Genomic DNA, 14153 nt, shown 5'->3' with positions numbered 1-14153 from the left:
CTACTGTGGCAAGGCGCCAATACTCCCCGGGGCCAGGACTTTCAAATCACCTTCCCCAAAGTAGTTCAAGATGTGTTAGCTCTGGGAAGCTAATAGACAATTCTTCCCATGCTCATAGTTTACACAGGTACTCTGTAGTAAGGCTAAACCACACTTCATCCAGAAGTCAGCCATCTGGCAACTTGGGATTACTTTGGACTTCAATTTTAATGAGTGTAATAGGGCTTTTTTCTGTTTTCAAGATTTCAAATTAGATACTTTTTCTTCCTTCTTACTGCTAACCCCCATGGAATGTCTTATTCTTCACCTCCAAATTACTGTACAGCATTGATAAAGCTGCTATGGTTGGAGATTGGTGGATATGCATCAAGCAAGTGTCCAAATTTACTCTGGATGTCAGTTCACTTATGGCCACAATTCCTGAAACTGTCCTTTTTCAGCATTTGTTTACTCTTCCTCATTTCTGGCACTGACATTTACAAAAGGGCCACATTTAATTTTTCCTCAAATCTTGAATGTGGGAAGTTTCTATATCTGACAGTTCTTTGCTATTCAAGAAATGTAGTACTAGGTTGACAACCTGCTTCCTTAAGTGTGAACACTATCTTCACTGATGCATACCATTAGAGAACAGCTAAAGTTATTTTCTCTCAATCCTGTAAGTTGGATACACACTGGAAAAAGACAGCCAACTCCTCAGCACATGCACAGACCTTTTTTCCATGTGAGCAGGCAGCTTCTTCATGGTTTCAAGAAATGAGGAAAAAACATATAAGTTCAATACCTGAAGATAGTCAGCTGTCTGTGTCTGAACCAAGGAACTAAAGTTATTATAATCCTCATGAACCAAGAGTAGAACTTTACAAAGTCCTTGGTTCAGTCAGCATTTTGTGTAAGGGAAGACTCAGTCTTCAAGTGACGATTCTGGCTCTGCCACTTCAAAAGCCAACTTAACTGAGCCTCAGTCCCCTCATCTTCCTTGTACAAGGTGGTATCTCTAGGGACAAAAATCACTGGATTTGCAAAGGACCTGCTTTTGAATTTTGGCTCTGTTTTCTGCTACTTGTGGAATCTTGAGCAAAGTCATTTAAATTCTGAGTCACAGTTTCCTCATATGTAAGATGAGATGGTTGGACTATGTTACTTCTAAGGTAATCTTGAAGTTCTAATTCCTATGTGCTCAATGATCTCTTTTCACAGCTTTTTGAGGAAAATGATTTATGAACCATAAAGTGTTATATATGAGTGGGAAATACCATTAATATGAATGAAAAAAAAGACAAATGTTATGTCTGATGTGGATTTATTAGGAAGCTTCTTAGTCACAGGGAATAGAAAGCTGTGCACAGAAGAGCTCAAAGATTTCTGTTTTCTAAGAAGCATTAAGCATCATGCCATAAACAGCACTTTTCTTAAATCCCAATGTCACCACCAAGATGGCCATAGCCATGTGAACAATTTCAGCACACACTGCCCCTCTGGGGCAGTTACCAAAGGCAGGAAGAAAGGGTGCAAAGCTGTAAATGTGATCAAGAGATTAGCTTTATAGCCACAATCCCAGGATACTTCAAGAAGGGGTAGCAGCTACCTGGTAGACCTGAGTGGCTTAGCCACAACGAACACAAAATACTTCACACAAACAGTAAGGAGCAAGCAAGAAGAGATGTTTCAAGATGGAGATCTTACTGGCAAACACCATGAACAAAATCCCAAGATCTTGGAATGCTACAGGCAACCCAGGAGTGGTAAATCACTAATTTTTAAAAAGGTCACACACAAGTCCTGCCACAAAGGGATAAAAACACTTAGAGAGTCCATAGCCACATCCAAACTGGGAAATTGAGGGTTATCCATGACTTTCAGATTTCCAACAGGCTCAAGACCCAATTTCTACAGTGCCCAAAGTGCCAAACTGTCTTCAACAATCCAGTAGCTCTTGCCAATGGTTTGGTGTCCTCAGTTTTCAGGCCCCCAGCAACAAAGCTTCAGGGGAAGCTGCAAAAGCCATTCTCTCTCAAGCCCCATCTTTTTCCTTCCAAAACAATTGTCTGACATCATCACTGAACACAAGCTTCTGTGGGAGCCCCAGCTTGCCTTTAAGAAATGAAGTGTGTCTGTGGGGTGACCTGCTGGACCTTGTGATCTGCTGGATTAGCTGATGCTTCATAATTGCAGATAGTCACCTCATGTCGACGCATCTTAAGGAAAAACAAGAAAAGTTGAATCAGCCAACTGGCCATTTAAAACACTGCTCCCCAGACTACAAACTTGGAATTTTCCTCAATCCTTTTTTCAAGGTAAATTGCTTAAAGCCATCCAGTATCCATTACCCTCTGCCTGAAAGTGACAACCTAAAAATCCCTTCATGTTCATTATTTAGATTTTTCACCCCTGTTACTGCAGGGAAAAAACTTGACAGAACTTTTGAAGGTAATGGGGTATGGTTGATGAAATCTTGGTAACCTCTGTGTCCAGCTCCACCTCTCAACAACCTTGTGACCTTTAGCAAATGGCTTCTCTGGACTTCAGTTGGAACAGATTTTCTCCGTGATAATGTCATTTTACACTCTACACTGTGTTGGAAGGCTCTTTCCAGCTACATACTCCATAGTAGAAAGCACACCCCCACAACAATTAAAATTAAGTAGGGCACATCAGACTGCTAGGGTAGATTTTCCATGAAGAACCCCTGAAGAATTGAGGGTGGCATGGGAGAATTTACTTTACTTACTTTTCTTCCTTTTTTTAGATTTCCCCCACTGTGGCATATAAGATCTCACGCCATTTCTCTATCTTCTGTTTCTTACCTCAGTCCATTCTCCTCTCAGTCCAATATAAAACACCTTTGTGGTGTCAGCGCCAAAGTTTTTTGAAATATGAATAGAGAGATGATAGACATTTGAAAAACGAGAAATTCTGTAAGAATGGAAACAGGAAGGAAAAAGACTGTTAGAACTTCATGAGTAACATGTCTAATCCCCCACTCATCAATCCCATTTCAAACATCCAATTTCTGTTTGAAATCACAAACAAGCGAAATGTCAGGAAAACCTTCCTGGACTTTTATTTTAGCTTATCTCCTATATACTCACATATCAAAAGTGCTATGTACACGCTAAGTACTTTAGACAGGGAAGAGGAAGAAACATTTTTACAACATTAGGGGTAGCTGGTGGCACAATGGTATAGAGAGCACTGGGCCTGAAGTCAAGAAGTCCTGAGTTCACACAAAACCTCACACGCTTCCTAGCTCTGTGACCCTGGGCAAGTCACTTAACCTCAGTCTATATTAGTTTCCTCCTCTACAAAATGGGGATAATAATGACACCTCCCAGGGTTGTTGTGAGAATCAAATGAGATAATAATTATAAAGCACTCAGCAGTGCCCAGCGCATAAGTGCTATGTGTTAGTTATTATTATACTGCCAAATAAGACAAAGGCAATTCTAAAGCAAATTTAACTCAGGCTCTTGGAAAAGTGTAGTGATAAAGCAGCACGGGGAGATGGAAATTTGGAATAAAAAAACGTCTCTTTACATCCCAGCTCTGCTCCTCCTGGGTGGTCCATTTGCTTCTCTGGGCCTCTGAAGAGGCTGGCCTGGCCTGGATGACTCTAAGATCCCTTTTAGCCCCAAATCCTACAGCCTTCCCAGAATGGCATTGTCTTTGTTAACAAGTCTTTGGCTTCTACCAACAGAAGGGGGAAAAAAAATCGATCCAAGCAGTAGCAATGTAACCTCCTCCACTTTTTTTAATCACTGCCTACATTAAGAAAGAAGGCTGGCCAAAAACAAATTCTCAGCTGCCAATAACAGATCAACAAATGTTTGTCCCTCAGGAGATGATGCTTTCAATGGGAGAAGGGACTCAGGGCTTACTTTGTAGCATATTCTAATTCTCCGGTGAGGTCTCGATTTAGACTAAAAGTCTGATCAGGTTCTCGGTCTGTATCATCAAAAGACATTTGTGGAATGTTTTTGAACCTAAAGAGAGACAAGGGAGAAATTCATGTAACATGTTATACTAAATTTATCTATCTTTCTGAAGCCCTCTATCCCACTGAATCATGAATTCCTCTCAAAAGGAAATCTTCAGGGACGAGAGGGTTTTGTTTTTGTTTTTAAAAACAAACAAAAAAAGGAAGAAAAATGGACTTTAATGATACTTCAAAAGGAACTGCCAAGAAAATACTTTTTGTTTTGTCAGCAATTTCTCAAAGCATCCTAATCTTAACATAAGCAAGGAACAAAAGGAAAGAAACTACAAAAGAAAATTTAACAATAGTTTTGAGCACAGCACATGGGATAAATCACTTCTCTTTTATTATTATGAATGTAAAATGTGCTCAACAAAGGAAAACCCATTTTTTTAAAACGCCAAGACTGAAGCTGCCAACATGATATGTGGTATATTTGACTTAGGGTGATTGTATAAGAGATGGTGGAAAATAAACAGAACATGAGGAAAAACAATCAACACCAAATTCAGAGACAGATGAAGCTGTCAATACTATGAGATCCTCGTTAGGAAAAAGATCACCTTCATGGCAAAATCACAGTAAGGGAAGTTTTACCGATATGCTTAAGGAATGCGAAATTCAAATAATGGGTCCAAAGAAACCAGCCAACATGTCACTATAGCCTACCATTCTGATAAAGCTGACTTAGAGTTCTGCACTGAAGAAGTGGTGTCAGCCAAAGGGCTGTTATAAGCATGCATGTTCAATGGTGGTCGAGATTAGAGAAGATAATCTGCACCAAGAGCAATTGTCAATAACTTTACCAAGAGATCTTAAGGACCTGTACTGACACATCAAAGCCCCATAGTATGAAAATTCTACCAGCAAACTACAATCTAGCATCACTAGGGTATTACACTCAAATTTACACACACTTTAGCAAATAATGCCAGAACGCTTTAAAACAGAAGCAAACACATAAGGGGTTTATTGTACAGACCTTAAGTTTTTGTCCTGCCCATTTTCCAGGCAAATAAATATCCAGATAATCTGTCTCAAATGGACCACGTACTCTTAAAAGAGGTGTTGACAGTTCAAAGTTCACACTTACAAGACAATCTTCCCCCCCCTCCCCCGGCCTTTTTTCAACAGTACTTCATCATTCCTTTGTGTTGTTTTACCACCAGATCAATTCTGCCTTTTTGATTTAACACTTTATTCATTCTGCCATGAGGATGATCAATGCCAGGCACAGACCTTAACACACAATAGTATAAAGAAATGGTCACACTTCTATCTACAGTTATGTCTTTTTAAAACTCATATTGTTATACTCAAAACATGCTACAATTGTAAAAACATTTCCTGCCTAAATGTCGTTCCTGAAATCTGTCACACTTCAACATTTCCTACAGCTTCATAACCTCTGCAAATATAATCACTCTATCCCATGCCTTTCAAGACTTCCCACCCAGGTCTGTTATTTGTCAGTGTCTTTCCATGCAATCTCCTCTTAGAACCTATCCAATGCAAGGAAGGCTTCCCTCTGGTTCTTTTTTCATGGGTACCAGGGCAGAACTTACTGTTATTTCCTCATTCACTACAAAAGGCCCACCAATCAATCCCAAGTCATGAAATCTGTCATATATTTAGCAATCTGTCATTCAAGGGTCTTACTAAAGTTCAGCAAAAAGATTTAGCAAATCCAGATAAAAAAGAGTCAATGATATCTAATATTACTATATAAATAAAGGTATTTCTCTGAAGTATCCATTAACTAAGCTAAGACTAGGATCCCTTCAAATGGGCCACTTTTTTAACTCTAAAGATCATCAAGAATACCAACTGTAGTTTTATTACATCTAAAATATCAACACTTATAGATCAGGGCCGTCCAGCTTTAGGTTTTTATTGAAACAACAGACAGTATATTTTGATTTGTCACTTTAGTGAGAGCTCTGCAGTAGCTCGGCTTCCTTTACTAAAGCAAAATTGCCAGCAATCTGGGGAGTCTAGCCAGGTAGGTGTTTCAAGAAAGACAAGTAATCAAACCAAAAAGTCATTATACGAATGAATTGAACTCATGCTGTGTAGCTCCAGAAGGCAAAACAAAGATTGCTGGGTAAAATATATAGTTTTCAAATCAATTATAAAGAAGCTACTTCCCAACGATGAGCACTACAATGATGAAATGGGCAACCCTGGGGTAATGACACCCCCTTCACTGTAGCTATTAGACAGATGACCACCTGTTGAGAATGTCAAAGAGGGGGCTCTCGCCTGAAGCAGAGTTTGAGCGCTAGGACCGTTGGGATCACTTCTAAGGAGAACATCCCAAGTTTTTTGCATTTAAGGAGCTCTGTTATTTGAGAAAGGCAGCAATTCAGACAGATGACAAAAAGTCCACTGCCCTGCAGGACCAAATACATAAAACTAAGCCAAAGGTAACTAAGCGCTCCTCCAAAGTGTCATGTGCTGTTTAACCCTGGGGAAGATCAAATGCGGGGCTTTGAGGTAAACTATTACTGGGCGACAATGGAATAGTCACTGAAGAGGGACATAGCTAAAGGGCAGACATTTCTGTGGGGGTCTGAGGTGCTTGCTACTTACAGTCTCATCTCTGAAGGATGCGAGTCATCGTCCTCTCCCATAATAATGATTCCTTTCAGTTTAACATTACCTGTAAACCTGCCCAAACACAAAAGACAAGCTGGGAGTCAGAAAGCCAGAGGGGCATCTTAGGTCAGCTATTTACTATCTCTATCATCATTTCCCCTCTCTGGGCCTTAGTCCTCAGCTCTGTGAAATGAAAGGGTTGGACTAGATGGTCCCTAAGGTTCCTTCCAAAACCATTCACTTGAACTTTACCTCCTTCACTGTGAAGGGATACTTCCCTCACAGTGCAGTGCCACAGAAAGAACATCAGATTTGGAGTCAGAAGATTTAGGTATGGGTTTTTTTTAAGTGTTTGGGACTAAATTGTCCCAAACTTTAAAATGGGGATAAATAATATTTCTATTACCCTACCTCACAGGTAGTTTGTGGGGACTGAAGGTGTAACACTTTATAAGTGTGAATTATTATTGCCTCCATGGAAAGCAATCATCCTCCCCACCCCCTTTCCAAAACAGAGCAAAGAAGCCACCTGGCAAGCTGACCGTACCCGGTGCTTATTAAGTCGAGGAAGCCTAAGGTACCTATTAGAAGGGTACTCACGGAATATTAAACAGCAACTCTTCATCAGCATCACTTTCTACAAACTGGGAAAAAACAACACAACCCACAGATCATTAACACCTCTGGGTGTTCAGTTCTCTTCCAAAAGTCAAGTCTAACACAGTTTCTCCCTCGCGCACCCTCTGCTGCGTCTATCTGTGGGCCCCTGCCGCCTCGTGCAGTTAGCTTCTGTACGCCTCAATTTGAAGAGGCAGGGCCTTGACTATGCTAGCGTTGTGTCTAAGGGGTTCCAGAAGAAATCTAGAGCTGCACTCTGGGTTTCCAGTTCTCTTGGGCCTGACAATTCGGCTGTGAGGCAAATCAGAAATGATAATGTACTACACAAAGTTAAAAGTGAAGGGTGCTGCTTTGGGAACCACACCATGCCCATGAGAAGAATGGAGACAGAGCTGAAAAAGTACCAGTGCAGGAGTCCAGAGATACAGGGATGTTATCAGGAGCCAAGTGACCTGAAGCAAATCATTTCTCCTACAGGACCCTCCAAGTTTTTCCATTTGTAAAATGAGGATAAACCTCCAGGAACAGCACCAAACTTCCTCTTTTAGGTTATTATGAAATTATGAATAGAGTGCTATATAAAATGTAGAAGCAAAGATAATGTAATGGAGAAAAACCTTGAACTTGGCCTCAGAAGTCCAAGTCATGAGGACCGCACTGGTATTTTATATCAACATTGAATTTAGGTCACTGGTATCCCCAGTCTGACCTTCGGTTTACTTCTGCGCAATACGGGGGTGATAAACCTTTTACCACCCACCTAACAGCTGCAGTGAGGGATTTGCAGAAAAACATATTCTGTAAGTCCAGTACGGACTGTGCAGATGATGACAGTGGGTGGTGGTCCTTATGATGTCGGAGGGTACTAGCCTGGTGGAGCGGAAGGAGCACTAGACTTGGACAGTCACTAGCTGTGACCCCAAGCAAATCCTCCCTCCCCAGTTTCCTTTCTTTTCCTTTAAGGCATGGGAGGGGCTTGATTAGAGGACTCCTAAATTCCCTTCCTGGTCTGGCATTCCGCTAAATCAGCAGCATTTCGGTACAGTGGGAATGAATAATCATGGTGTGTGCCTCCTTCACAGAGCCCGGTCCCCTCCTAGCACATAATAAACCCCGAGGACGCAGGGATCAGCCGTTGACACCAAAGGGGCTGGACCGGACCAGCTCCGAGCTCCCTTCCAGGTCCGAAATGTCCAAGGGGGGCAGTAAGCGCTCGCCACCAGGGCCTGGAGCCTGGGGAGGCCAAAGGGGAGGCTGTCGTGCGCGCCCCCGACCCGTCCCTGCCCCCTCTCCTTTCCCCGGGGCTCTCGGGCCGGCCCAGGAGGCCCCCAGCACCCCAAGCCCCCGCCCGCCAGACCCTGGAGGCCCCGCCCACAGCAGCCCCTCCCCCCAACCCCCTCTCCAGGGCGGGGGGTGGCCGCAAGCCCAGGGTCGGGCCCCACCTTGGTGCGGTCGGCCCGCTCCTCCCACGGCTTGAAGACGCCGCGGCCGCTGCCCTCGTGGCTCTCATTGAGGCACTGCAGGCGCTCCAGATCGATGCGCAGGTAGAGCCCGTAGGCCAGGCCGCGCTGCTCTGGCGGCTCCTCGTGCTCCGCGGCGCAGCGGCAGCCGCCGCCCCCACCGTGGCTGTGCCCGTGCGACATGACTCCGGCCCAGGCTCCGCTGCAGCCCCGGCCCGGCCCCTGCTCTGGCCCTGCTACACACCCACAACGCCGCACAGTGAGGCAGCCGCGCCGCGCGCACCTGTCGTAAAGCACGCCCCGGCCACGCCCCCGCTCGGCCCCTTCCCCGAGCGCATGCGCGGCGGGCCTCCTTCCCGGCTCCGCAGAGCCGAGCCAAGCCACGCCCTTCTGTCGTAGAGCGCTCCCCTCCCCGCCCCCTCCTTCCAGTGCGATTAATCGCTCGAATCTGAAAATTCTCTGGGACTCCGCCCTTCAGGAAGAAGGCGCATGCGCAGCGCTGCGTGGGGCGGGGTCTGTGCTTCCCCAGCCGCTACCCGGAGAGTGCCCATCCGACAGACGGGTAAACTGAGGCCCGGGAGTCGAAGGAGCGGCCTACTTGAGAGCAGATAGCCGAATTACCGCTGACGTTTCTCGGGCGCTCTCGGGGCTGGGGAGCGCCCTGCACCCTCTCCCAATCACCATGCTTAGGCTAGGACTGTTATGCCCCTTTCACGTAGGAGGAAACCGAGGCTCCTTGGGAGAGAAGAGTGGACGCTCGTGATCTCTGGGCTAACCCTTTGCACTCATTTCACCCCCCGGCCTCCCTCCGACCCTCTCCACTCCTCGCCCCTGCCTCCTGAGGATCCACGTCGCTCGGGTTCGTGGCCAGGGGTGGGTTCTGCACCTGGGCCCAGAACTTGTCTGTAGATTTCGCCGGTGCCCGCTTCCCAGTGTGGTTGCTGTCCTTTGTCACCCCGGGGATCTTACTTGTATGCATTTAAAAGGGCTTCCCCAGACACTGCCGGAGGCGCCCATGACCCTAACCCGGGATGGTTAAGAACCCTTGGTCCAAGGTCCAGGAAGCGAGCACTTTCCCCAGAATGACCCCGAGGAGGGGAGGGGAGGGGAGTGGAGGCGGTTCCAATCAACAGCAATAAGCATTTATTAAGCTCTTACTGTGTGCCTGGCACCGGTGCAGACGCGGGCTAGAAGACCGACGCTGCCCTCCAGGAGCTTCCTCAGGAGGGAGGGGGCCACCGCAGTTACGGTGTTATTTTCACATTTCACAGATAAAGAAGCTAAAGTTTTGAAGGGAAAAAAGACAATGAATTAAGGGGAGCAGTAGTATTCATAATTAACATTTGATGCTAAGGTATGGTTTCCAAACCATGGCCTTAGGGTTCCGGGCTTGCTTCACACACTTCCCTGGCCGGGTCCCAGAGCCTGTTTCCTCTGTAGATCAGCAGGACATCACTTGCTTTCGGAGCACTCGGGGGATTAAGTGAAAAAATGACCTTGTTTGGTCCCAGGATCCCTGATGTACAATTGGAGAAACTGAGGCCCAGCCTCCTTGGACCCCCATTGCAGGGGGAGGTCTGGCCAACCATGCTCCCTTCTGGCCTCCTCTGGGTCCTCCTGCTTCCTCTTTGGTAGAGACTGGTCCTGGGGGGGGGGAGGGCGGGGGGCAGGGCCGTTCTGTACTCCCAGGGCTGAGCGCAGTGCCTGGCCCGTAGGAAGGACTTACAAACGCACCTTACAAGGTCGTGGCCAATTGGGGATTTAACACTATAAGGGTCACAGATCAAGAGCTTGGACCCTGGTCCCCCAGCTCTAGGTCCAGTGCCGTGACGCCAGGGCTGGATGAGAGCTGGGCTCCCAGAGACAGGGAGGAGCCTCATGTGTGGAGCCCAGATAGCCAGCCAGCCTGAGTATATCTCCAAGGCCCAGAATGCTGATCTGGGCTCTGCTGAGGCTGGGGCACTGAAGAGCTTCCTTCTGGCTTCTGTAACCTCCCCGATACAGAGGGGGTACTCAGAAAGAGATTCAAGGAGCTCCTCCTTATGGGCTCCTACTGACTCACTGCATGATCCTCCAGGGGTGAGGAACCTGCAGCCTCGAGGGCACATGGGACCCTCTAGGTCCTTGGGTGTGCCTTTTGACTGACTCCAAGTTTTACAGAACGAACTCTTTTATTAAGGGGATTTGTTCTGTGAAGTTTGGATTCAGTCAAAGGGCCAAACTTGAGGACCCAGGGGACCACATGTGGCCTCGGGGCCAAAGATTTCCCACCCCTGTAGCCCATTTACTTGCTCTTGGTTGGCCATTGACAAGTTTGGACTTTATCCCTAAGGCTCCTCCCAGCTCTGACCTTATCTGTTCTAAGGCCCCTCCCAGCCCTGACATCCTGTGTTCTAAGGCCCCTCTCAGCTCTGACATTTCTGGGTTCTAAGGCCTTCTCAGCTCTGACATTCTGTGTTCTAAGGGCCCTCCCAGCTCTAAACATTCTGTATTCTAAGGGACCTCTCAGTTCTGACATTCTGGGTTCTAAGGCCTCTCCCAGCCCTGATCCTCTACAAGTCTTGTGATCATGCAACCAAACAGGATTGTTTTAAGGACAGCACTTTGTAAATTGCCAGGTGCTCCCAAAATGCTAAGTCTGTAAAATGGGGATGATAACAGCTTCCACCGTTTGGGGTCATTGAGAGGAGCAAATGAGAAAACATGTCAAGCACTTTACAAACTTGAGTTTATTTTCTAAAGACATTTAGCCAGTACTTTAGCTGGCTGCTATCGCTGTGAGCCTGCTCTCCAGGTCTGAAGAAGAAGGTCCAGATGGTTTGGGGGAAGGGCCCCATTATAGAAACAGAAATTGCTGGTTTAGTATGAGGCTACACTGTGGTCAGCTGTGGAATAAGATTCCTCTCTAAAAGCTGGGGAGGACGAAAGTGAGTCAGCCGGGGCAAACTCAGGCCTAGCCATGACTAGTTGTCCCACCTTGCTGGAATTCCTCAGCTCCCTGGACCAGCTTTTCTCTCTTTCACCCATCTTTCCCCCATTCCTATTTTCTAGCAATGAGAAGATAATGGAGAAGTTCAGTTCAGTCCTAGGATTCCTGTGTCAATTTGGGTTCAGGTGATAAAACCTTTCCCCTATTTCAGGTCTCTCTTTGAACATCTTCTCAACATACTAAAAGGGCAGGGCCCTTCAGGCTCACTAGGAAAACTGGTTTTGTTTCATTTGAAAGGCTTTTATTCCCCAAAGCTTAGCACAGCGTGTGGCCACATAGTAAGCTCTTAACAAATGCTTGTTGACTGACGACTAGAAAAAATATATATGTATACATATCTTTAAAAAGTGTGTATATATACATATATACATTTTTATTTTTATATTTTTATGAAATATAAATACTATTAAAATATTTATTAAAATTTATTATTTTATTTCCATTACCCAGTTTGGCTGCAGGGTGGTGAATTTCTCAGCTATATCTGTTCAAAGATTTTCTCTGCCCAAGTGCAAGACTGTAACTTCATCCCTATTGAGTTATCCCGTTTATTTAGCCTGCCAGGATCCTTTTGGACCATGATTGGGTCATCCAGTGCAGGAACCATTCTCACCTCAGCTTGCTATGGTTTAGAGATCTGATGAGCAGCCATCCATACCCTTGATGCCTAAACTTGGATCATTTGAGGCTATGGATAGCTGGCTTTTATATAGTGTTTTAAGATTTGCTATGCACTTTATGTATATTGTCTCGTTTGACCTTCACCATAACCCCAAGAGAGAGAATTTTACTACTGGATCTTTTCTTGAATTTTATCTCCACTGAACTCCTGGGTTTCTCAACTGGTGTTTTCTTCCTTCTCTGTAGCATCTCTCTGTGGTACTTAGTTTGGAGGAGAGAGAGAGGGAAATAGAGAAAGGGAGGGGAGAGAGAGAGAGAGAGAGAGAGAGATGGATGCAGTCTTCTGCCTTCCCTGTACTTCTTAGTTTGAAGCGCTTTTGATTACATCCTCAAGAAATCTGGGAAATACATTCTTGCCAACCTTTATTAGTTATATTCGTTCGAATTCTGCCTAGGAATCTGTCGTCCCTACTTTGAGCTGCGTTCCAAAAGGCCAACCCCATTCTCAGACACCCCCTTCTTGCGTCCCAAATCAGCGTATCTCATCTGTATTCCTTGCCAACCTGGGCTGACATCATCTTCAGTGTTTTGCCCAAGACTTTATAATCTTTAGAAATATTTTTAGGTCCCTTCTGACAGCATCACATTTCCACAGAAAGTAGCGTAAACTGTTGGTAGCCGTCTGTCCCGTGTCTGTCTGGTTAGTAGACCCGAGCTCTGCAGGGCGAGGGCGGAGCCCGGGTGAAAGGCCCCACAGGCTGCTTTCTCTTCTCGTAAGATCTGAGTCTCAACCTCCTGAGAGAGTTTCACAGTAATTATAAGTTGTTGTTTAGTCAGTTTTTCAGCCCTGTCTGACTCTCTGTGACCCCGTTTAGGGTTTTCTTGGCAGAGATACTGGAGCAGTTTGCCATTTTCTTCTCCAGCTCATTTGACAGATGAGGAAACTGAGGCAACCCGGACTTGCCCAGGGTCACACAGCTAGGAAGTGTCTGAGGCTGGATTTAAACCCAGGCCTTCCTGACGCCTGGCCCGTTGCTCCATCCATTGTACCACCCATCTGTCAAAACAGTAGGTACCAATAAAACTTTAAAAATTAAAATATTAACACAGGAAAAAAGAACATCGAAGGTGAAAATAGAGGATACAAGAGGGCAAATTTAGCCCATTGTGGCCACACATTCCTCCATAGCCTGATGAATGCCAAGGGCACATTTCACTTAGCTTTGGCATACAAAATAACCAAATCTTTCCCTTTCATTACACAGCTAAAACATGACTTCTTAACCAAAGTTCTTTGAAGGATCCTCAATGGATCATTTGAAATGAGACGGGATCCCGATCGTGGACGGCCATGAATGCCAATCAGGAGTTTGGTTTGTATTTGCCAGGTACTGGGGAGCCACAGAAGGTTTTTGAGTAGAGGAGTGTGGTTCGATCATAACAGGGAGTTTGAAAAAGGACTCAGGCAGCCGTGTGATGGGCAAATAGACAGGAGACAGAAACACCATTCAAGAAGAAGCTAGTTATAGGGCACTATAAAGTTTCATTCCCCTTTACAAACCACATGTCATTCTATCCTTACAACAGTTCAGTGAAGGAGGTCTTGATGGTATTCCTTCTGTCCCGATGAGGAAGGTGAGGCCCACAGAAGCTGGCTTGGCAGAGTCCCCCACCTACAGGCTTGGACTCCAGGGCTGCCTCTCCGAGGTCCAGGGGAGCAGAGGTGATGATGGCTTAGAGGAGGATGATGGCAGTGAGGTGGGGAGAAATATTATGAGAGTAGAAATGGCCCAACTTGCCACATGTGTGGCTCACCCACGTGACCTAGAATTGTCACAAAGAGGCTACTTAAACCCACGTGGTCTAAAAGCCTCTGATGTCCCAAACATGT

At 45.6% G+C, this 14153-nt stretch overlaps 1 protein-coding gene across 1 annotated transcript; it reads right to left on the bottom strand.

The window, feature by feature from the left end:
• Positions 1-1286: 1286 nt before the first annotated feature.
• Positions 1287-8936, bottom strand: PITHD1 (PITH domain containing 1). Its single transcript, XM_036746670.1, has 6 exons — positions 8635-8936; positions 7175-7218; positions 6569-6646; positions 3879-3983; positions 2808-2916; positions 1287-2198 (listed from the first exon to the last, which is right to left on the bottom strand). The coding sequence occupies exons 1-6, from the start codon at positions 8833-8835 to the stop codon at positions 2097-2099; spliced, it is 639 nt and encodes a 212-aa protein (XP_036602565.1). The 5' UTR covers positions 8836-8936; the 3' UTR covers positions 1287-2096.
• Between the last annotated feature and the right edge of the window lie 5217 nt (positions 8937-14153).

Source organism: Trichosurus vulpecula, chromosome 2 (assembly GCF_011100635.1).
Source record: "Trichosurus vulpecula isolate mTriVul1 chromosome 2, mTriVul1.pri, whole genome shotgun sequence".
Taxonomy (NCBI): domain Eukaryota; kingdom Metazoa; phylum Chordata; class Mammalia; order Diprotodontia; family Phalangeridae; genus Trichosurus; species Trichosurus vulpecula.
Note: the sequence above shows the minus strand (reverse complement) of the source record. Positions and strands in the feature narration are given on the sequence as shown.

What these genes read in the sequence shown, in the direction of transcription:
- PITHD1 (XM_036746670.1), bottom strand. Translation starts at nt 8,835, where the DNA reads ATGTCGCACGGGCACAGCCACGGTGGGGGCGGCGGCTGCCGCTGCGCC. An exon ending in GAATTAGAATATGCTACAAA is followed by an intron (nt 2,917 to 3,878) that starts GTAAGCCCTGAG and finishes CCATTCTTACAG; the next exon opens with AATTTCTCGTTTTTCAAATG. An exon ending in TGAGAGGAGAATGGACTGAG is followed by an intron (nt 2,199 to 2,807) that starts GTAAGAAACAGA and finishes TTTTTCCTTAAG; the next exon opens with ATGCGTCGACATGAGGTGAC.